The 24523-nt window shown below is 37.4% G+C and overlaps 1 protein-coding gene across 1 annotated transcript in view; it reads left to right on the plus strand.

Moving 5' to 3' along the window:
* Positions 1-24523, plus strand: part of ehbp1 (EH domain binding protein 1) — a 110727-nt gene that overhangs the window by 10669 nt on the left and 75535 nt on the right. Inside the window, 8 exon segments of the mRNA XM_043262698.1 lie at positions 3848-3905; positions 4853-4948; positions 6138-6191; positions 18338-18519; positions 21147-21286; positions 22581-22673; positions 23369-23494; positions 23981-24251. Of these exon segments, the coding sequence (XP_043118633.1) occupies positions 3848-3905; positions 4853-4948; positions 6138-6191; positions 18338-18519; positions 21147-21286; positions 22581-22673; positions 23369-23494; positions 23981-24251 (1020 nt within the window).

Below are 24523 nucleotides of genomic sequence, written 5' to 3' on the forward strand. Positions count from 1 at the left end.
AGTGTTCCTTCTTTTTTGTTGATGGAGCTGTTCATAGCCTAGAGATAGTTACGGAAATCTGTATTATTATTATATTTATGTCCATCCGCTCTGAGTCAGGATGTGGTTCAGTCTGTCCACTCCCCCTCTCGTGGCGTCTCATCCCTTCCTTTCCCTCCCTTTCCCTGTGGAGTAAGAGGCAGTAAGGTCACAGATTGCAAGAGAATGACCCTTTATAGACATTATGCATAAATATACGATATTTTTAGAAAACACATGTCCCCAAATGAACCGATCGTTATAAAAATCTATTTTTACACTATCCGTTGTGGTCTGTTAACTTAGCTTAGCCAGAAAAAAAACGCCTCATTAAATGAATTGATTGAAAACAGTGGGCAGCACTTCATGCAAGCAATGATTTGTGATTCACTAAAAGTCATCACATGTGATTCATTATGTCAATAATCACTTTATACATGCCTTAAGTTTGATTCAGTTACAGAGGGACTTGCCTGGTTGTCTAAATAATTCATACTTTTAAAGCAAATAACGACACCTACTGTACGCAGGTCATTTAAAATGCATGTAACCACATAGTTCAAATGCCAGTCCATCCCTAAACAAAGCCATCAAACAGATCTGCGCTCACATGTAGTATATTACTAGCTGAATGCTTTTGTGATGTCGATACCAAGTGTAAAGACATGCCATCCTCTTGTTCTTGTTCTTTCTCTGTTTTTTCTCTGTGATGGCGTGGAGTAGGAGCTTTAGCGTTTGTGTTGGGGCAGCTGTGTTTCTGGTGCCCAGTCAAGGATTTTCCTCCTGGGTTTTTGCCGTTCTGTGTGTGCCCCTCTATACCCTGCTCCACTTCCTGCTGATAACATCTCCTGCTGAGCGATGACCCACTTTGTCACTCCTTTTCTTTGATTTATTTATGTCAGCAGTCTTCAAATCTGCAGGTTTTGTTTTGCTGTAATCAGAAGTGTAAATGGCATCTTGAGGTATCCTCCCAGAGACTATTAGTCATGTTGCACTGATTTATCTTGAAGATTATTTTCTGTACTAGATAAAGAATAGCTCAAAATGAGTATTAAGATTCCACTGCACTTTCCACTGTTTTTGTGGGGTGTTTATTGTCTATTAATGAATGTTGTAGATCAACATTTACTAGCTAGACAGAAAACATTGAGCTCTGTTTTAATCTTAAAGAAAAGCCCAGTCTCCAAATTGTTTAGAAACTGGGCTTTAGAACTGAGCCTTTTTTTAGATCAGGGTTTACTAATGTTTTGGTTCTGCTAATTTTTTTTTAATCAGTGTTATAACATTTATTTGGCTTTGCAGCTGTTTATTTTAATTAGATATGTGCATTTAAAAAAAAAATTTTTGGTCAGTACTTTTTACCAGTAGTTTAGTTTATGGGGCTGGTTAAATTTACTTAGGTGATAAATCTGTCTGAGGGCTTGCTTATTCAAAAAACATTTAGACACCTACAGTTGTGCAATCTGTACAGCATTAGGCCTAACAAGTGCTGCTAAACATTTAAGGCTTTAGTTCACTTTGGCTTTATTTCTTCTGCTTCAAAAAAAAAAAAAAAAAAAAACAAAACCAAAAAACCCAACTTGCTAGGTGTACAAATATTATATTGTTCTTGTTGTGATAAAAGGTGCAGACCTGCAGCCTGTCTTGTCTTAAATTCAGGGTTTGACAGGCTTGGCTTCATTACTCACACCTCAGTTGTTGACAGGTTTCTATTAGCAGACACCTGCCAGGTTTACAAAGAATGCCAATCATGGAAAATTTCATATTTGTAGAGAATGGACCTTGAAAGTGCAGTCAAAAGACTTTGGCAGGCACAGGAAATCTTTTAATGTATCTAGAGCTGCATGACCTGCAGCCACAAATCTGAGCTAAAACAACTCACTGACTTTAAGGATCTGTGTGGTAATGGCTCAGAGAAATGAACCGTACCCTAGGGAACACAGAGTGCACGTATGAAATATAAGAAATGAACCACCAAATGAGTTACAGGTGTGGTTCTTTCTGTTTCTGGCAGGATGTTGCTGGGATTGCAGCAGGAAACGCATTGAAACAATAGCAATACTGTATTGTGGAACATATATGTTTGTGTTTAGGGTTCGGGTGGTTGCAGTGGTTGCGCAGTAAGTGTATAATTGTAGGTGTCTATGCTGGCATTGGCTGTAGAAAGACTGAACAGATCTCTGGTATATTGGCCTTTGTCAACCAGCAGTGTATAAATCCAGAAGAACTGTGGAAAGTTGTCTCCAAGTTGTTTTAAGAAACCTACCTGCAAAGCTACAGTAATGTTAAAAGCTTTAGTATGTGTAAAAATGCTGTAAAATGAGGGTGCTGTCAAAAATAATGTCATAAATAGATTTCTTTGTCAAAAATTAACTCCAATTCCAAACACCTTTTATGTCAAACTCTAATGTCAAATGTTTTTTTTTCTGTAAATTCAGTTAGAATTAATGATATACATGATGCAGCATTTGTAATTATTCTTTGATCAATTGGAATAAAAAATTTTTTTATTTTAAATGGAAACACATTTGTAACATTGATAAATGGATTTCTTGCCATTTGATTCATTCTTGCAGCTTTTCTGAACAAAAGTTCTTTCAAGAAACATTGTAACTCATCCATGAGGAAACATAAAGCTATTATAAAACTTTGATAAGATCATGTGAAAAGAGAATTGCAGCAGAGCATGTCAACTAGCCTAGAGGAAACGCACAAGTCCAAGTAGGAATGGAAATATAGAAGAGAGGATAAAGAGAAAGAGTTTTGGTATTTCAGTGTGAGAGCTGACTGGAAACAGATTGTCTTCATTGCTCCATGTCAAACACAGCATGATGCTGTAGGGCAGGAGGCCGTGTGTGTGTGTGTGTGTGTGTGTGTGTGTGTGTGTGTGTGTGTGTGTGTGTGTGTGTTCTAGAAATGTAGAGACACAATGGAGCATCTGTGCATGGTTTCTGTGATGCTCTCTTGCTAGTTCCCCGGACTAAATCATTGGATGAAATGCTCCATCAATGGTGATTCTCTACAGAAAATCCTTTTTGGGGAGTGCAGACGTTTCTCTGTTCCTGGGAAACTGATACATATAGTAATCTAGAATAATCCAGACACACAGCAGGAGATAGCTTATCCTTCTGTCTGCTCTCCCATGTTTGGAACGGTTTATATGAGGACAGTGATGTTCTGAAAATGAGACACACACACACACACACACACACACACACAGCACCCATGCATAAATACACACCTGTCAGATTGCGGTCAAGCCTCTTACTGCTGGTAATCCAATTCAAGATTCCTGGTTGGCGTGTGTGTGTTCTCTCTCTGTCCTGCTCAGATGTCCTGAAACCCTGTTCTCCTTCTATTCTAGCACTCCGTTTATCTTTAAACCTATCCGTGAGTCTTCACGTTGATGTGTGTTGTGAATGTTGTACTGTAAGGTGTATTTGTGCTTTAGTGTGAGGGATGAGTTGAACTCCATTAACACATTCATCTAGTGCACACTTCCTTGCCTTTCAAAAGCAAAGCAGTGAGTTATTTTACTGCTGGGTTAGGCTGTATGTGATGTGTATAAATTGATTTGCGGCATCAGTTGGACTTTGAGCTGAGAAAGCTGATCAGCATCTTTCTCTCTTATTTCTCGTCTAATCTTATTCTCTGTTGGTGTCCTCGTGTGATTCAGACTTGATTTTGCTGTAGTTTGTTCACAGCAACACTGAAATCTGAAGCTTTGATAGCGCATCTTTTATTTATTCTTTTTTTAGATATTGTGCTTGTTTCATATGTCGTTGTCAATGCTGATTGTTACATTTTTTTTGTATTTTTATTTCTTCAGGCAACCGGACAAGCTAGTTGTTGTCTGGACACGCAGAAGCCGAAGGAAATCATCCAAGGTGGGTAACTTTTTTTTTTTATGCTGTTACAAACAATGGCTTAATTATGTTTACGTGTGCAGTGGGTTACTACAGTTGAGCTACATTATATATAATTAAATGGAATAAATACACATCAAAGATCAAATTTTGGAGCAAGCACATTACTAAAAACAATTGTAGCCCAATTGAAGATATACACCATCTAGGTCTATAAGCCTGACTTAGCAAAACCCGACTAGGGTAACACTCTATTTTAGGGACTCTTCTTAACTAGTTGCTTGTTAGCATGCATATTATTAGAATATTATTAGTAGTAATTAAGCACATAATAATGCCTTATTCTGCATTACTTTATTCTATTCCTTAATACATACCTAAACCTTCTACATACCTACACTTAACAACTACCGTAAACAGGAGTTTATTGAGAGAAAAGTCATAGTTAATTGTGTTCCCTGTTCTAAAGTGTTACCCAGACTAGTATATTAAGAGCAGTCTGACTGAAGAGTTTGACATTTTTAGTTGTAGCCCTACTTTTAAATGTGCATTTAAATGCATTTAACGATTGAGCCAATGATGAAAGTATGGGATGGCATAGCTCCTTCTGGTGCTGATATTGGCTCAAAAATGACACACACTAACTTTTATGAATTATTAAAGCTTTATGTAACAACTTATCACTCAATTCTTGTTTTCCAGTTCAAATATATAATTTACAAAATGACTTAATGATAGTCTTGTTTTATGCTTCACGCTTTAAACATTTTAAATGTTCTGCCAACGAAGTAAGAAAAAAAAAAAAAAATTAAAACTGGCAAATAAGACAGAAATACTAAGAAAATATTAATATTAATTAACATTATTGTAGACATGTTGTGTTTTATTTTGTATGAGTAAAGATGATAGTTTTAATGAATGTTTCATGTAGCTTTTTCTGCTTTTTTTTTTTTTTTTTTCTTTGGCAGTCTCACAGCTGGCAGCCTGGCATCAAGAATCCCTATAGAGGAGTGGTGGTGTGGCCTGTTCCAGAGAACATAGAGATCACCGTAACACTATTTAAGGTAAACGCATGCATTTACACACACATAAAAAAACACACTCTCATCTAGGGGCCAAGTAAGCTTAGATGTTATTGGGGACAGTTGTAGCATTTGGCTTTTTCCCAGAAGCTGATTGGTTGGGATCTGCAGGTCTGCTGGTGTCTAGACATCCTGATTCCATTCTAATTTAACCGCCACAGTACAAATTTTAACCCCCTTCTCAAGTGTGTGTGCAGCAGAAACCGACACGGCAGCAGGAAGTCTGTGCTCTGTATTTTAGTCTTTTTGAGATGGCGGTCAGCAGATTTTTACATCTGGCATAAGTGAAGTGAGACCTTACATCCTGAATTGTTAGGCACCCATGTACAGCCATGCAGGAAGTAGAGAGTAGTAGAAACAGAGAGAGAGAGAGATTTTGTAACAGCACAGATGTAAAATTTATGAACATGTATGATGAAAGATTATCAGCTTGATGTCCTCAGAGGGGCAAAAGAACTGATTCAAAACCCCACGCACACACACACACACACACACACACACACACACCACACGTGAAAGTTACGAGCTAGCGCTGACAGGCTGACTTGGTGTTGAATGTCCCCTAACAGTCTCCACATTGTGTTTAAAAAGGTCACATCCACAAAATGCTTGTCCAGACATTTTCCTTATCAGCTCTGTCTTCAGCAGACCACACTAACACATAATAATCAGTGTCATGAACAACTACATCTCCCAGAGTTCATTGCAGTGGGTCAGTTTGACATGGATGAGTTCATGAATATTTCATTTGTGTACCGCCAACCTTGAGGTCAGCTGACCGGGATAGTTCTAGAACAACAGAACAGCAGGTTAAGTGAACCTGTATGTGTTTGCATCCTTAAAATGAGATCAATGTGAGAGAACTGTGACTTGAATGAGACGGATCACTTTTTTTCTTCGACCATTATAATATTGATGTATCCAGATGAAGCTTTGGATGAGTCATTTATGGAAACATCTTTACATCCTTTATATATTAATGTATCTGAGGAAATGCAGATTTTTTGAGCTTCCTTTTGTTGATAAATAAATGGATATCAATTTGATGTGTGGAGCAGATTTTGCTCAGTAACTTTGCCGAAGACACTAAAAACAGACTTTTATTCTGAGATTCTTTAATGAGCCTCATCTCAGTTTGTATGACATTAATTCATTTCAACGTGTTTTTTAGGATCCCCATGCAGAGGAGTTTGAAGACAAAGAGTGGACCTTTGTCATTGAAAATGTGAGTGCTTTTATTACGCTCATATGGTTCTGGTGAGTTCTGCTGTGTATGTGCAGCCTGACACCTAGTGCTCAAATAGAGTGATCACACTCATGCTACAGTTTCAGAGCGCCAGGATGAAGCATGGCTGATATGAAGCAGAGTATGTTTTGTGCCATATGTTAGTTGTTTGTGTGGTTTGAGAAGTGATTATGTAGTTTGGCTAAACTGCTATGCTCAGTATTTTGAATAATTAGTTTCATGCCTAAGTTTAAAAACAGGTTATTTGCCTGGCAGTTTATTTCAGAACCTGATCAAGCTGTTGTTTCAGCAATACACACAATTTTAATGCAATTACAACTAATTCACCCTGCCTAGCAGCTTTTGCCTTAAAAGATTGCTGGCTTTTTCACTCTTGAATTGCATTGATTGTTGTTTTGATTGTGATTTGTGTCTTGGATTCTCTTAAACATCCCTTTGGCGTTCACAAGCCTGTTGTTGTAGATCTTTGCAGTTCGATTGGCTAGCTGGAAGACAGGATTGACCAGAAACATAGTAGGGTTTGGTGTCTGGTTGGCTAATTAAATATTGGACCACACTTTCATGACAGCAAAAAAATTTAAATGAAACTTTAAGGTCCTTGACGACTGCTTTTGACTGCTCTTCTATACTGAAGGAGAAGATACTTTGCAGTGATTGGAAACTTTCATGTTTATTGATGAATCCCAAAAAAAACATCTACATCAACAAAAATATTAAGCAGCACAGCTTTGAAAATAAGAAAAGCTTCCTGAGCGTGAGATCAGCATGTTAGAATGAGTCCTGAAGGATAATGTAAGACTGGTGTCAGGAAAATTCTTTAAAAATGACATTTAAAAACTTAAAACAAAAATGAACAGACCCAAAACTTTCAAATGGTTGGCTACCAACAGTAGAAAACTACAATTTAAAAATTTTTTTTTATTATTATTATTTTTTTTTTTTTACAATTGCCGACTAATCTTTTTTTCATTTCATAATTTTTTTTAAACAGTTATGAAGTGTATATTTTGCACTAGACTGGTCTTTCGTTCTTAACACGGCATCTGTCTGTGTCTCTGGAGAGAGGCTGTTTGGATTCACAAACATGGGCATCGGTCCAGACAGGGCTGTCCTATCCATCTGTCTGCCCAGCAGACACATGCACAAACATCAACACACAATACTAAACTCCCATCACAGGTCCATTGCGAATGTCTCTGCTGGCAAGCTCTCGTTAATGTCTTTTGCACACACCTGAGATGTCTTAATCAGCAAAAATACATTTCTGCAAAGACTATATCTGATATGTGAGATGTAATAGATGAAGCGGTATTCCTTTGTTTGGGTTACATGTACGCAGATGGGGAATGGTTGAGGGGAGAGTGAAACCACAAAGCATAAGATCTGAATTCCTCTTGTCCATACACACCTCACTAATAACAGACTGATCAAAGACATGCCTGTCATCTGACACCAGCATTGAGATGAGAAAAGGTCCACATATACCAGGTTCCCACAAACCTACTGAATTCCTCCTTCCACAAACATAAACACTTCCATCTCCCACAGACTCTCTCTTTCCTTGATCTCTTTCTCTTTCTCTCTCACACACACACTTCTTTTTTCAGTTTCTTGTTTTTTTTGCCGGTTTTATTCATTTCAATCCATTTTACTTTGACATTTTAATTGATGATAATTGTACAATATGACAAAAAATTATTGAAAATGTCGGACTGTAGACTAAATTATAAACCACATTTCAATGGATAGTTCCTCATTTATGTTCCAAACAGTATGCATTTGTTTCCTCGGTGGAATGCAAAAGATATTTTGAAGAATATTGGTTACCAACCACTTTTCATTTTACGGAGGCATTTTTCTGAATATCTTCTTTCTTGTTCCACAGAAGAAAGTTATACGGTTATAAGGAGTAAGTGATGGTAAAATTTTCACACATATGAAATATTTATCAGCAGAAACACCATCGAAATATCATATTTTTATCAGTAGAATGTTTGAAATATAGCTGTGCAATTACCAACATGATACATAATTTTTTTTTTCTTTTCCTCTTGAGCTTTGACAATTGAAAACGCACATTTTTTGCTCTACACACTGGTTCACTCTGCCCTGTGCTTCAGCCTGCTGTGAGAAACTAAGGAAAACAGCGGAAAGAATGAGAGAGGGATTGAAAGAGAGGAGTATAAAGGCGGGAGAGGAGAAGAGAGCATTCCAAGAGAGACCGACATCAAAGCTCCTTGAGCTGCCCTATTTGGCACCACATTTCTGTGTGTGTGTGTGTGTGTGTGTGTTTGAGTGTGTTTGAGAGAGAACAGTGGCAGTATTTCCAGCAATTTCAGACTTTATATCAGTCTTGTTCTGATTAACTCTGGGTTTAAACCTGCAAAGTTGTGTCTGTGGTCTGTGTAGTTTTGCATTTGTGGAAATAATTGTTTTCCATTTTGCCCAACTGGAGTCATGCTACCAAAATTGCAGAATAGCAAGAGTGTAGTCTAATTCTAAACTCGTCTGTGAAGTTTCTTATAAGGTGCAAAATGGGGAAAAAATGGATAATGGAAAAGCTGACTTTTACATGCAATATTCTAAAATCCTGTCATCATTTAGTCTGTGAACTGTTGGTATATGGAAAAGTGTTGAAGAGTTCTCAAATGTTCATTGGAATAGAAAAATAATGTCAGAATTGTTATTTTTGGATTAACTATTTCTTACTCCTTTCCTCATCCTGCCACTAGAGAGCAGCATGTGCCTGACTACAAATAGGTTATGTTCGCAAGTCCTGGATTAGATACTAGGAAAGATGAAATGTGAATTTATACATTTCATGATAAGATAAAAAACACATTTGTCAAAGCAGCATGATTCACTTCCTGTTGTTCAAACATTGATTGATCTTGCTTCTGCTCTATTGTTCCATCATTCTTCTTCTTCTTTTTTTTTTTTGCTTTTTCTTTCTCTTTCTCTCTCTCTTTTTCTGATGATCTGTTGCCTTTTGTGGACTTGGTCCAAAACATTTAAAGTCATTTCCACATCAGTTGTCCTCTGCCCAGGGGTCCCCGCCATGGCTGCGTCTGCGTCAGGAGCACATTACGTGGGCTACTGGTCCTCGCACTGCCCCTGGTCCTGCGCTTCTCTGGAGACCACACAGAATAATTCAGCCACCCAGCCAGGCATGCTGAGCAAAGCTGGTGTGGAGAATGAAATAGAAAAGTTTGTGTGTGTCTCTCTAGGGATTAATCGGAACTGAATGTAACTGGCTCTCAACTTTTATTGCTGCTTTGCTTTGTGAAATTGTGCCAGATCAGAGCGTCAGACGCTCATGAATATTACTTTAACTGGCATATTAACCTGTGCACTTTCATAGAGGATTTTATTTTTAGTGAATGTGTCCCCATTTAGTGCGCTCAACTTGGTCTGTAGTTTAAGTTCGGGTTGAATTTTCATTTCGGCCAAATCCAGGGATGCACCAACATTTTTATTTTATGCTTGGAAAAAAAGAAAGAAGGAAGATGCCATTTAGGATGGTTTTTTGAAGTGTTTTCAGTGTGTCCCTGTAAAGAGACAAAGGTTATTGTGTCTTCAACTAAAAATAGCAAGATTGCTAATCGACCTCACAATTTTAAGGGAAAAATATATGATTTTAACAGTTTTTAGGAATAAGTGTCAATCACTCAGTACCAACGTTTTTCTAGACCTTTAAAGAAAGTCTCCTGGTGTCTTGTTGATGCAGAGTAAAACAAACTTTGTTTATGCAATATGAACAGCCAACAGCGACTAAGATTATTAGGTACAGATATTGATCTAACGTTTCACGTTATGTGTGTATGTATACAGTGTGTGTGTGTGTGTATATACCATGCTCAAAGTGCTCTAGAAGTTTAAAGGGAATAAGCAAGTTGTATGTTGAATGAATATATATATATATATATATATATATATATATATATATATATATATATATATATATATATATATATATATATATATATTATAAAAGTTTAAAGGGTCTTTTATAGTTTCATGTTTTTTCAAAAGCAGTGTTAATGTTTCTGAGTATTAACTGAATTTGTTCAAATTCTTATTGTAAAAGTAAAGTTACACATTAGTTTATATTTGTTTTGCTATTTTATTATATTTTAAAAAGCATACAATAATGCAGTCTTCTGTGTCACATGATCTTTCAGAAAACTAAAATTAATTGTATACAATTTTTTTGGGCTGGTAAAGGAGTCTGTGTGTGTGTGTGTGTGTGTGTGTGACAGTCAGATTAACAGGATTCTTAACAGGGTTGGAGATCAGATGTAAGGCAAGGTCACAGTCAGCTCTAAGCCCACCTCACATACATACACAAGCAAAGATATCCAAAACAGAAACACTCTTTGTTTTACCCCTCTACTGTGAGATGGAAGCAGGAATAAACATGCACATGTGTGTGTGTTAATCTGTTTCTCTGTTCTGAGGTCACACTGCTGCACAGAATCTCTCAGGACACTCTGTGTGTGTGTGTGTGTGTGTGTGTGTGTGTGTGTGTACTGCTTTGTTATTATTTGGGCTTAGAGCTGTAACATCAGATGAGCGCGCACACACTTTTCTTCAGTGTTTGTGTTTGTATGTCACTGGTCCTTCATTCTTTGTCCAGTTTTTTTTTTTTTTTCTTTCATATTTTTTTAAGACTGTTGTCCATCCTTCCTCACCTGCCTGCCTTCACGTTTCTTTTTATCTCCCTTCATTCTGTGTCTGTTCCTCCCTCTTTATCTCTTTCTCCGCATCTCTACCATATTTATTTTTCTCTTTCTTCTTAAGATGGTGCCTGCTGATGGAGACAGATCTTAGTGACGCTGAAAAATATTCCTCAAAGCCAAATATTTATCCACAAGCTTGACCCAGGTGTTCCCCTTCTCTCTTTCTCCAGATTACTATCTCAGATTGCACTTACAATACCATTCCCAAAGTTACATATTAACAGTGTAGTTATTGTCAGATTATTAGTTTTGTTAGATTCAGTGATCTCAACACTGTAAAACACTGATGCTAATGCGGTCTTTGCATACTTTCTCAAATGTAATCCGCTCTTTTAGGGTTAAAGCACTGGAGTGTATTGAACATCTGCGAGTGACTCATGGCCGTTGAATGTTTCGGTCAATGCAGTTGAAAAAAGTGTGATATTTATTTTTTTAAAGCGTATTAATCCCCGTGTTATTTATTTTTCAGCTACCATTACTTCGTCTGTCTGTTTTTGTTTTGTTTTGCTTTGGTAGTTTTTGGTTCATGAAAAAACAGACGGCAAGCATTATAAAGCGAATTAGAGCTGTGGAACAATCGCACTGCCGTTCACCTTCAGAAACACTTAAAGGAAATGCAAACACTCAACGCTCATGCAGTATCTTGTTCTGAAAAAAGAAAACTGGGATTAGTAAAATAAAAAACGGAAGAAGACAGAACCTGTAATCGTTCACATGAATTTGGGTGTGTGAAATTTTGTATATGTATAATATTATTATTTTTTCAAAATTCATTTATTTAATCTAAGACACAATAAATTTATCTCAAATGACCAGACGTTTACATTGTTACAAAAAGGATTTGAGTTTTTTTTTTGTGTTCATCAAGAAATAATGAAAGAAGAAGAATAAAAAGGTATTACGATTTCCACAAAAAAGCAAAAGTTGCTTTTCTTTTCCAGCATTGATAAGAAATCTTTCTGGTGTCAAACCAGCATATTAGAATCATGTCTAAAGGATCATTTGTAAAAAAGGAGTAAATTATTTGTAATATTTATTTAAATATAAAATGGTTATTTAATATTGTAATAATATTTCACACTTCGAAATATTTTTTTTAAATAAATGCAAAAAAACAACTAAAACTTAAATTACTTTTGAACAGTAGTGTACAGGCAAGAAAAGAAAGGAGGGATGACATGTGTTTAATTAACTGTCTGTTTGAGCATAATTTGATTCAGGCAGGTACTCTGTAAAGTATCTTCTGTTACTTAAACTCTTTTAAAACCATAGACTCTGTGTGATGGATTAAACCTATTATGTCAGTCTTAAACGGCTTAAAACTCAAGAGCCAACACAGATACGACCCTCAAAGCCTGTGGGACGGTACTGCCATAGAACCTGATTTACGACAGAATGACAGAAGCTCTTACAGGAGCCCTGATTCTGAGATTCCTTTAGACTCAGAGCTATTGCAGATTGATTATTAAAAGACTCTGAATGTTGCTTTTAGTCAATTCACTTGCCAATGCATACTGGTTCTTTTTTTGTTGTTGTTGTTGTTGTTGTTGTTGTTTTTCCCATCTAACCTGAAACAGTGAGCTTATCAGATCATGATAAACCTGTTGTAGAATCTAACTGTCACTGGCTTTAGTGTTGTGGCATTAGGCTCTCTGGCACTTACAGACACATCTATAATTCCCCTTATCGGCTCTAAAATAGTGTTATCCAGTGGTTAATTCATGGACTAAAGTCTGCAAGTGCTGCACATAAAATAACTGATTATGATGGATTTCTTCCGTCAAACAGGGTAACCGGTCCGGTGTCTCAGAAGGCACAAACACACTCAGCGTTTTTCCTCCCAGCACTGATAACTGTCTCCTTTATGCCAGTGATGGACTCACTGAGCATTAATTTAAGTTAGTGCTGTCGATATAATTACAGCTGTGTGTGTGTGTGTGGTCATGTGAGGTGAAAACTGATGAGCTGGCACCTTTAAAAATGGGATGTTGGGTGTTAATCCAATAAATCTGTCTCTTTGGTGTGTGTATGTGTGCTTACCTGTCTCTCTGGTGTATATTGTGTGTGTGTGTGTGTGTGCTGGAATGCTGCAGTGTTGGTGTTTACAGAACAGTATTTTTTTGGCCCACAGGGGATAGACAACAACAATAAAAAGCAAAAAACAACAACAATAAATTAATTAATAATTATTATTTTTGGAACAGTCTTTGTGACTTGAAAATGTGGTCATTTTATTTTAGCTTTATTCTTTATTTTTACTCAGATTTTTTATCATTATTGGTCGCACTTTATTTTAAGACCCAGTTCTCAATTATTCGCTATTAAATGGACAGTTGTGAAAATTGTCATTTAATTACTTCCTATCATGTTGTCATGCTAATAAGCAACTAGTTAATAGTGAGACTTTGTCCCTCTATAAATCACTTTACTTATCCTTGCTTTATTTTAACTGCTTATTTATTTAGTTAACTCCATTTTTGCATAAGAAACAGAGAGAGACAGCGAGAGAGAGAAGGGAGAAATAAATACGCAGTTTTTTTATATGAAAACTTTAAAACGCACTCTTTGAACTCTTAAGTTGAATTTTCCAATCTTTCACGGGCCTGGTTTATGTGATGTCTGTGTTTCAGATTCATTTTGGCAGCGGATGCTTGTCCTTCATCAGAGAGCCTATAAGAGACTGTAGGTCACAGGATTTGGTGGGTTGCGGAGAGAGATTTATTTTCTGTTGTCTATTGTTATTGTTTTGTGCGTTCATAGGCACCAGGCGGTGTCCCAGCGTGGGTATGCTGCGGAAACAACATCTCCAGTATTTGAGCATAGCTTTTTGTGATTTCACTCTCTCTCTGAAGGTATTAAGCTGGCATCTTCTCTTCCTCTCTTTTATAATAGGCTGGTATTGTTTTGGGCTCTTTTATTATTTTGGTGCCTGGTATTATTTTTGATTTCCATAAGTCTTGGTCTGTTGGCTTTGCTCGTCTTTTATGTTCAGCTGGAACAATGGCAATCCCCCAGCCACCGGCCCTACCCTCAATAACAATTCCCACAAATAATGACACTACCCCTAATCTGTGTGTGTGTGAGCGCCACTCAATGACAGTTTGGGGAAATCACATTTGAATCACAACAGATGAGTGATGACAGACAGAAATAGGCCTTGGGTGATGCCAACTGAAAATGTGTCATCCATCCTCTCCCTCTTTGTCTCTTCCTTTATATATTTATATGCGGCTCTGCGTTCATGCAGAAACTCGCAACTGGCATTTATTGATGGAAAAGCCTATTGTGGCCCATTTCTTTGACAAACACCCTCAATGTTGATACATCTTTTTTATAGAGCTACATTTCTGATCCCCTCAGGGATCATCTTGGGTTGGGAACCGAGAACCGGTTCTGTGAGCCAATATTTGAGAATGAAACGGTCAAAAGTTAAAATACTAAACAAATTGTGACTTGAATCGGAATGAGGAGACGTGCATCTTATTTATTTTTCCAAGCATCACTCTTTCCTTTTCGTTCTCTGCTCGGTGTGTGTGTGTGTGTGTGTGTGTGTGTGTGTGTGTTGGAAAGGAAACCCCACAGCCCTGACCCACACCCCCCATACTGGCACCAGCTGTGGATCAATACTGGGACAGCTGGGACTGCCACCCGCCTAAACACTACACACATACACACCCTAAAGTGGATGAAGCTCCCGGTCGCACCCCTTTCTTCCTCAGGCTTTCTGGAAATGTCAGTCAAAGGAAGTTTGTGGTTCACTTGTGTGAGAGCCTGCAGGGGTTTGGTGTTGTTCTCCTCTGACAGGAGACACACAAATACACAACACTCTGAAATCTTGAATATATTGAATCATCCAGAGTAATGTTATTACAGTAATCGCTTATTACTGCAGAATATCTTGTTTTCTGGTTAATGGTGTTGTATTTCCAGAAAATGCAAACATGTCAACTGGAGTTGGTCAGAAACTTTTGTTGTAGATAGTTGCATTGTTTATATGATTTCTGTAGGCTTTCCATTGTCAATAGCACATTATTATAGCATTAGGCTATAGTATTTATTATTTTAAATTAGCTTTCTTTTTTTTATATTTTTTTAATGTTAGTAATTGTATTTGATGTCACATTTATTAGCTTTTGTTTATTTTTATGTTCTAATTATTTTAGTACTTAGTAACTAAATTTTACTTATTAGTTTATATTAGTTACTGCCGAGGAAATTTAATTTCTGATAAATTATTTAATCTTATTTAGCTTTCATTTCAATTACTGTATTTTGCAGGATATTCCCAAAACTTGAAAAACAACAACAAAAACATACAGAAAGTTAGTGCTTTAAACAATTATGTATTCAAAGTCCATTAAAAATCAAAAATGTTTATTATTGATGAGGCTGCTGGTATGCGTTGCGAAATGACTAAATGTTAATGTTTTAGTCTGTTATTAATAAGAAAAATTGTTGTTCTCCTGGACACATTGATTTATTTTAAATGTATATCTGCTCACTGATGTTTAATGCATTTTAAATGCTATAGTATCAGAAAGAGAAGAGTCTATGTTGGTGTGTGTGTGTGTGTGTGTGTGTGTGTGTGTGTGTGTAGGGTGGTATGCAGCAGGGGGCAGCAGTCAGCCACCCTGGCACCTTCATCTCCCCTCTCCGCCAGGTATTTAGCAATTCTGTGGGTACAATAGCTGCGTATTGATAGTCATATCCCTGTGATAAATTAAAAGTGTCTTATTGTCTCTTTTCATTTTACACATTGTCATAACCCTGGACGGTAATCTGGGGTTCTGATTGACACCGGCAGCCAGGGAAAAGAACACCCTCATTGTTTGCGCTCGTCAAATCTGTTAAACCTAATTCTTCCCCGCATATTTGCATATTCTTAAGTATTTTTTCAGAGAAGGACTAAATCCTTCTTAAGTGTTTGATGCATTTTGAAATTCATTCATAAAGGACCTACATGCACTATTAGCTCGGTATAATGCCAGTGCATAATCTCAGCGATAAGACACGCTTTGGAGCGCTGGATTCTTCAGGGATGACATGCTGTATTTCCGACCGATTCAACAGGGGCTCAAATGTCAACACAAATGTCAAGTGGCTTCGTCGGCGAGCGGTTTTGAATCTTAGACGCAGGTTTTTTTTCCTCCCTTTTATCGTTTTCATTTACTGAAGGAGTCGCAGAGGACCATCTCCCATCCCAGCTGGAGTGGGGGATTGTGGGTAATTTGTCTGGGTGCGAGATTGGCAGGCGGCACTGTTGTTTTGATCGGGTCAGCGCTTGGGTGCTTTACGTCTCTGTCTGTGTTTCAGCCGCTGGTTCAGTCAGATTAATCACCTTCAGCAATCCGGAAGAAGGGTTATTGCGTGCTGCCCTTGTGTCCTGTGTATGGAGCTGTATTTAGGTATTTTTGAGGCGAAAATAGTCACTCTTCAGCTCTCTGCATCTCAATCTTCCTGAAAGCGCTCTGATAAGGGCTCCTCTTTACCTACGGGACCACTGATACATGCAAACACACACTCGTGCGCCTGCGAGCGAGATTTCTATCTGGAGATCTATATGTAGTCGCTTCACATATGAGCACAGAAAGGTGTATGAATGCAGACTCTTTGAGAGGTTATACACAGGGCCTTCATTTCTCTCTCTGCTCATTTTGTTTTGGATTACTCTGCACAACAGGCCTGATGAGATAAAAGTGAAGAGAGCATAAAAGACAGAAAAATAGGCCTCTATGGCATATATCTCACCCATAGAGAAAGCTTGAAATGAAGGGTGCTTGCTGAAAAGACCAAATAATGGCTTACGGCAAGAAAAGAAATTTGTACAGAATGTAAAAATGTGAATAAGATGAAGAAAAAAACCCCCAGACCTTTTACATTTCTTGTTTGAATAATTTCTAGTGTTCAAAATGTCAATTTAGTTTGAATGAATTCTTTAAACCGCTTGCATTGTCACTTAATGATATGTTCATGAAAGAATGCTCTATATTTTTTTTGCATCTCTAATTAAATGATTATGAAAAATGCTTAATTGATAGATTATAATTTTTTTTTGTTTCTATATGATTGTAACTTGTGCTGTCAATTGATTAAACGTTCATACTTTATGTAAACAAAAACATTTATTTTAAATGTGTTTGATTGGTTTGACAGCACTAATAACAAATTAGTAGTTTTCAGTATATCTATTTATTAATAGGTATTGATATCAATCATCTTTAACTTTTAAAGTATTTTTTGCTTCTTAAATTAATCATTGAATATACTGACTGTTTTATTAAAATGTTCCTCTACTTAAAAAAATTATTTAAGCCATATTACAGCATATGTATTTTTATGTTTAGTATGTATTTTTATGTTTTTCTGAATTGCCTATACCTGAACTGTGGTCTTTGTGATGGTGTCAAAACATGTTTCACAGGTTGAGCATGGTACTTTCATCCGGGAGGAAATTGCTGATACTTAGTCAGCAAGCTGAGAAAATGCCTCAAGAACAAACAATAAAAGTGATGATATTTATTTGGCTTTGTTAAATAAGAGGAGGCAGGTCAGGAAATGTCTCCAACTGTGTTTCCAACCTATCTGGCAAATTGAAAATGTGCAGGTGTTTTGTTTTGTTCTGTTTTTCTTAGATGTTGTCGCCCTAAAGTCATTTTGGCACATGGCTGGTATCAAACCCTTTTCCTCTTAATATTTTAAAAAACAATTTGAATATATAACCTGAGATATCAAAATTGATGTTTACTGGACTTCAATAACCATAAATAAATCCAATGAATTGGAGAGCAGAATCAGTTCTGCTTTCTTTTCTAATCCCATTGGAATATTCCAGTTCTTTTGCCTACAGGGGGCGCCATTGACCATTATGACTGGGTATGTTTACTCTGCTGGTCTTAAAGGTGATGAACTAATACCAAGTTTGGTTATTTAAATGATTTAGGCAAATGAAGGCCTTTTAGCTTCAATGTGACCTTTTCTTTGTTTGAAAAGTTGTTGACATGATGTTATCAAAGTGAAGCTTTGAGACTGTTCTATATAAACTTGTATGCACATGTTCCAGGAGTGCCGTTTTCCCTGTGTGTGTGTGTGTGTGTGTGTGTGTGTGCTTTGAACATGTCAATACAGGCGATGATTTTTACCTGCAAGTGTGAGGATTGGCAATATTCATTCATTCATTCATTCATTCATTCTTTTTTTTAGTAAAGCACCATGGGGGTATTTTGTCATATGCAAATTCTTAGAGTTTGAAACTGTTAAAAACATATTGATGTCAGTTTATCTGTGGCTTTTTGTATTGTGTTGGTGTCAACTGTAGTTAATGAGTTTATTTTTGCAGATTAAGAAGTATTTAAGCATCTCTCTGTTTTGTGTGTGTGTGTATTTTAGGAATCTCCATCAGGTCGTCGGAAAGCGCTGGCCACCAGCTGCATTAACATGAAGCAGTATGCCAGTGCCATGCCCACACAGACAGACGTCAAGCTCAAGTTCAAGCCTCTGTCCAAGAAAGTGGTTTCAGCAACACTGCAGTTCTCTCTGTCCTGCATCTTCCTGCGAGAGGGCAAAGCCACGTAAGAGCAGCCCATTACACCATCTAAAACCAGCTGACTACACCCACCCTGAAGGAATCCTGTCATTTCAAATTACGCGCTTATTCCTTTTCTTTCTTTTTTTTTTTTTTTACCTCAGTGACAGGGAGTGACAATACCCGACATTCCCAGAATTCCTTTCCCTGGATCTCTCTCCCCTCTGATCCCTTTTTCTCTTCCTATCCCTCTATGATTTCATCCTGTCTTCATATGAACCGCAGTGAGGCTGTTCTCTCTTTCGCTTTCTGGAATTTTCTTGCCAGTGGGATTTACAGACCTTTTTCATACACACACACATATGCAAATTTGTTTCATCATTTGATCTTAATGGATATAAATAATATAAGAAGTTTATCTTTGATTCATAAAAAGTATTTATATAAATAAAATCATTGTCTTCATTTTGACAGGCAGAGTTTCATAGAGAGAGCCAAAAACTGTTTGTTTAGTACAAATATTCCTTCTTCTCTACTAAAAGAATGCAAAAGCAATATGTCATTTGATTAGTATAGGTAAAGGGGCAGTCATAGTTTTTTGTTTCCCTTGGCTTCCATTGATATGCATGTGAATGCAACTGGAAACGCAAGCTTATGCGAAATGTTACGCATTTTGCTGTGTTTTTAAGTTCAAGTTTGGTAAACTCTGACCTGCAAATACTTATCGCTTGAAACCGCGAGACCATCGATACATCAAAGCATGACCACACAGTGAAGTTAAATGAACATAAATTTAAACCTGCATCCATGCAGGAAAGTGGAGTAGATTGTAAGTTTTTTACATTTTAAATATATTATGTTACGTGTACAATTTAAGACTCTGCAGAGTGTGATGTTATATTGCAACTGTTGTAATGTACCTGCAATGTGTCTAGTATGACTGTGGCTTGAGTACTCATTTAGGGTTTTTTTTTTTTTTTTTTTTTTTCGTAGGTATGCTTTCGGTGGATTCATTACTAGATATTGAGGCTAATGACTAATGTAGTAGGTCACCTGACCAACATGTCAGATGTAGTACGAAGTGCTGGTGTTCATGCTACAGAGTAATTAACTAACATGCTTGATTAACGTTTAAAAAGTAAGTTCTTTATTACAATCAGAATATGCTAGTAGTGCAATCACATTTACTGTTGTTCAGCTGATTTTTTTGGGGGCGAACTCTAGTCATTTCCATAGGATTTCACATGATTTGGAATTTCACGTGATTGGGCCATTTCAAGTTGGCCCGGCGTGGACTACCATAAAGCTGTCTCGTTTGAAAGTGATTATGTGAGCTGTGCTTCATACATCGATATGCAATTGACGAAAGAAAGCTTATTCTGGCAAAATTTGCTCAACCAAACCTAAATATTTTATTAGCTTTTTTTCCTTAGACGCAATCCAAGATATAATATGATTCTGCGATTGACACTTTAAATGGTCGCCTTTTAGTTTTTCATCAAAATACAATTTATTGCTTGTGGCAATCAAATGTAGATGACCGCACATTAATATATATTTCTATTGGTAAAGAAAATAGAATAGAATATATAAATTATAATACTTTTTATTTGTATGGTTACCATTATTTTTTATCTTTGCCAGAATGCACGTTTTGTACCCTGGGTACCGTTGTTCAGAAAATATCTGGAAACACACATTTAAGGCTGTACTTCACGTTCTCCTGGCGTGCACTAAAAGAAATCAAATCCTGTCGCCCCAGACGTGATCTGTTGCTTTTTGACATGCGCGTCACAACAAACAGAAGTCAGATGGAATATTTCCAGCCACTGGCCCTGAGAGTGTAAATATCTTTCCTTCACTCGTCTTGCAATATCCACGTTTCCCTCTTTTTTTTCTCTTTCTGATCTCTGCCCGCCTCTAAATAAAGGAAGCAAGAAGCGTGTATGAGTGTATGTGATTTCAGCGTTGTGCTATATGAGATACGTGTGTTTTTGTGTGGCTTTTGCGGCTTGTGTGTGACAGAGGTTACGCGGCGAAAGTGTAACCGCTCTTAACCCATGGGAATGATGTCAACAGCACACAAATAAACCCCATTACATAAGTTCAAATAAGCTCCATGCCTGCCAAAGAAAGACTGGACCGCATTCATAAAGAAGTGTGAGATAGACAGAGAAGGAGAAGACGGGGACATTGGGAGGGAGAGAGAGAGTTAATCCTGGAGCGTTATCTCGCCGTGCTTGTGAATGCCCTGGCTGGAATGCATGTCCGTATTGCACTGCCTCTTATGAGCAGGACCATGAAGGGCATTTCGTTTACTCGTTCATCTTTCGCTCGCTCTCTCTGTCAACCTGGCTTTCTTCTCTTCTTTCGTCCGTCTCCTTCACTGTAACAAAATGCTTTTTACACAAAAGCACAGTCAGAGGAAGGCCACGTTCACCCTTTACTCACAGTTGTCAGTGTTTTATTCAAATCTGGGGAAGGTGTTATCAGAAAATAAGTGAACAGTTCTCAGTCCGTTCTCAATTTTACTGTATTTAAATCCATTCCGAATCCATTCTGGCTCAAAATGAGAGCAAAAAACGTTCAAAGGAGTCATACCATGTCTCATCTGTGAATGATTTCATCAAAAAATATTGCGCTTTTATTTCTTCTCTCTCGTTCTGCGTGTAGTGATGAAGATATGCAGAGTCTGGCCAGTCTGATGAGCATGAAGCAGGCTGATATTGGTAATCTGGATGATTTTGAGGAGGAAAACGAGGAAGATGAGGAGAACAGAGTGAACCAGGAGGAGAAGGCCGCTAAGATCACAGGTGAGACTTGCTCGATTTCATCTGAAGACCCTTCGGGGGGAGAATTAGATGTTTCTTTACCCACATAAGACCACCACAGGGCACCTATAGTTTGTTTTTATTCATGTTATGTTGTTGTTCTTTTCTCTTTTTATTAATTATTTAAAAGGTTTTTTCCTGTTTTATTGTGTAATCTTTCCTGTTTCTTTTTCATGGTTATTGTAATTTTTTGTTAATTTGTTTTCTGTTTCTGGATTAGTTCTGTTTAATTACATTTTCTCTTATTCTTTTGTTTCTTTTTAATTATATTTATAATGTTTTTTTCTTTGTTTTAAATATTATTTTATATGTTTGTCATTTTATTTTTGTTCCGTTTCAATATATTTCCTGTTTTGTTTGTTGTTTTCTGTTTCCATTGCATCTGTTCTTTTTCATGTTTTTATTCTGTTCTGTTCTGTTATAAATGTTTTTTCTAGAGTTTACTTTCTAAATGGTTTCTGAGTGCTGCATGAAACATTTATATGTTGTGTATGAAACAGATGTTTATGTCTAGATTGTTATAGAAGAACAAGAATAGATGTGTGTGTGTGTGTGTGTGTGTGTTTTTTTGTCTGTTGTGAATTTCAGCATGTCATCTTTTAGTATTCTCTTTGGGATTTTTGTCCGGTCTTGGTTCAGTTTTGTTTAAGTGACCGTTACCTTTTTTTCTTTTGTGGTTTAGTTTCTGCCTGTATGTAAATGTGTACATTTATTTATGCACATTGAGGCTTATTGCTTGTTCGTATTTACATTTGTTCTGTTTTTGGTCATAGTTTATTAGCTGCTTTTTCTAGGCTTTCGTACATATAAGGAATGTCCACCCAATGTCCTGTCTATCTATGTGCATATGTCTATGCTTGTGTGTGTGTGTGGGACATTGTGATATAATCCAGCCTCCCGTTACCCCCCAGAGGGTGGTGTCTTAACATTAAGCCCATGTGCTTTTATCCTTTTATAAGTGTATGTATGGCGCTCCTATGGAAATGCTTGAGTTGTTTATTCATCGTATGGGTTTAGGAATCTCTTTGTTGCCATAGAGATGACGTCCAATCTGTTTTTCAGTTTGTTAGAGCGAAGACGCATTTCGGTCTCTTTTCAGAGAGACACACCTCACACACACACACACACACACACACAGACACACAGACAGACAGACAGACACACAGACAGAGATATTGTCTGTATGTATTGCATACCTCTCTTTCCATTATACAGGTTAGCGTGTGTGCAAGGGTGTGTGTGTGTGTTTATTGATTGTATGTTGTGCTGTTTGCAGAGATTGTGAGGCAGCTGAATGCTCTCAGCTCTATAGATGGAGATCCAGATGACTGCCTAAAGCAAGCAAATAAACCTGCCTCCTCTTCCGAAGGTCTTTCAGCTTTCACCTTCTTTCATTCTTTTTATTCACCCTATCTTACTTTCATTCACTATCTCTGTCTTTCGCCTTCTCTTCTTTTTTTCCCCATCGTTGTGTTCGTGCTGTGTTACAGAGCATATGTTCATTGATATAATTTTTTTTTCCACATGCAATATATTTTTCCCTTTTCAGCATTCTTCATTTGTGATCTTGTGTCCTCGTTCCACCTTCTGCAGTTTGTAGTGAACCCAACTACCCTCAAAAAGCTTCGTTTCTGTAACCATGGAGTTGATGATCCTGCAACACATGTCGTTAAAACAGTCTGGTCATGAGCACTCTGATGGCCTAATATGGGTCACAGTGGCATGGTGGTGAAGCGCACAGAGACGTCACGCCGTTCTTATCACATCAGAGAGCACTTCACTCTGTCACCCGGCTCATGTTGTGAGTAGTAGTTCAGAATGAAACCCTCCATCAGCTCTTCTGGATCATACTGCTCTTTGGACCTGAAGGATATTGGTGTGGTTCACTTCAAAATGCAGATGAAAATGATTTATTTATTGCCTGTTTTTTGCTACAGCTTTGTTTTCATTCAGAGCATCACCCGATAATTCAATGGTTGATTATTTTTGACTGATGAGTGATGTTTTTTTTTTTTTTCTTCCTTCCTGTTCTGTTATCGCTGTGGATGGATATTGATGGTTTAGAGCTGATCAGTAAGTTGAACTTCCTGGATCAGGAGGACCAAGACCAGAGCAACATGAGCTCTAACCCCTTCGATGAACCTATTGACCCGGTTGACCTTAACCCCTTTGGTGACCCGGATGAGGATGGTAAGGAGTGACCCTTGACCCTTTGTATGACCCCTTTGCCCCTTTATCTACAGGACAGCTTGTACTCATTAACAAAATCTGAGATGCATGATGATGTATTAAGTAAAAGAGAATGTTTACTTCAGCTGGATTTTGGAAAATCATTCTTAAGATATTTAATTATGTAAATTCATTTGATACAAGGCATGTGCAAAAGTATTTTCAAGAACAACTAATTGACTATGTAGTCATAAAACTGGCATGAAATGAAAATCTGTTTTCTAAGTGCATGTTAAAGATCTTATTGTGAACAATAGATCCAAGTATGTATTTTATTTTAAATAAACACAAATGATTACAGAAGCTGTAACTGTTGAATATGATCATGAGATTATTCACAATTTATATTTCAATTATAGTTTCTGTTCATGTTTATACATTTAATGGTACTGTAATATTGGGTTTGTATAATACAGGTGTGTATGTGCATTGTTTGTGTATTTCTAGAACCATCTCCTAAGCCCCATGTGCGGTCCACTATAAAAGATCAGGAGCCTGTATATGATCAGAACACCTCTTATGCCTCAAACCCATTTGACGAGGCCGACACAGAAATGGATTCTTCTCAACATGGCAACCCATTTGACGAACCTGAACCCGAACCCCAGCCTAAAGTATCTCCACCCAGAAGCAGTAAGAGGAAGAATGTCCGTCCGGTGGACATGAGCAAATACCTGTACGCCAACACAACCAAGACAGAGGAGGAGGAGCTGGATGAGTGAGTCGAGGAATTCTGGGATATTCTGTGGGAGGGGCTGTGGGTTAGAGCAGAACATTTTAAGTGATAATTTTTGAGTTACCAAAACAGTTCTGAAGAACACAATCCCTGTTTGCTTTTCCGCTGTTCATTAGTAGTGCGTGAGTGTATGTGCGTGTATTTGAGTGAAGGAGAAAAGCACTTGTCGGAGGAGAAGAAAGTGGTGAGCGAGTTCTTTCAGCATGAACAAGGCTTCTGTTGTTCCCAACATTCTTTGGCCTTGTCTGTTCATC

This window comes from Puntigrus tetrazona, chromosome 17, assembly GCF_018831695.1.
Source record: "Puntigrus tetrazona isolate hp1 chromosome 17, ASM1883169v1, whole genome shotgun sequence".
Classification (NCBI taxonomy): domain Eukaryota; kingdom Metazoa; phylum Chordata; class Actinopteri; order Cypriniformes; family Cyprinidae; genus Puntigrus; species Puntigrus tetrazona.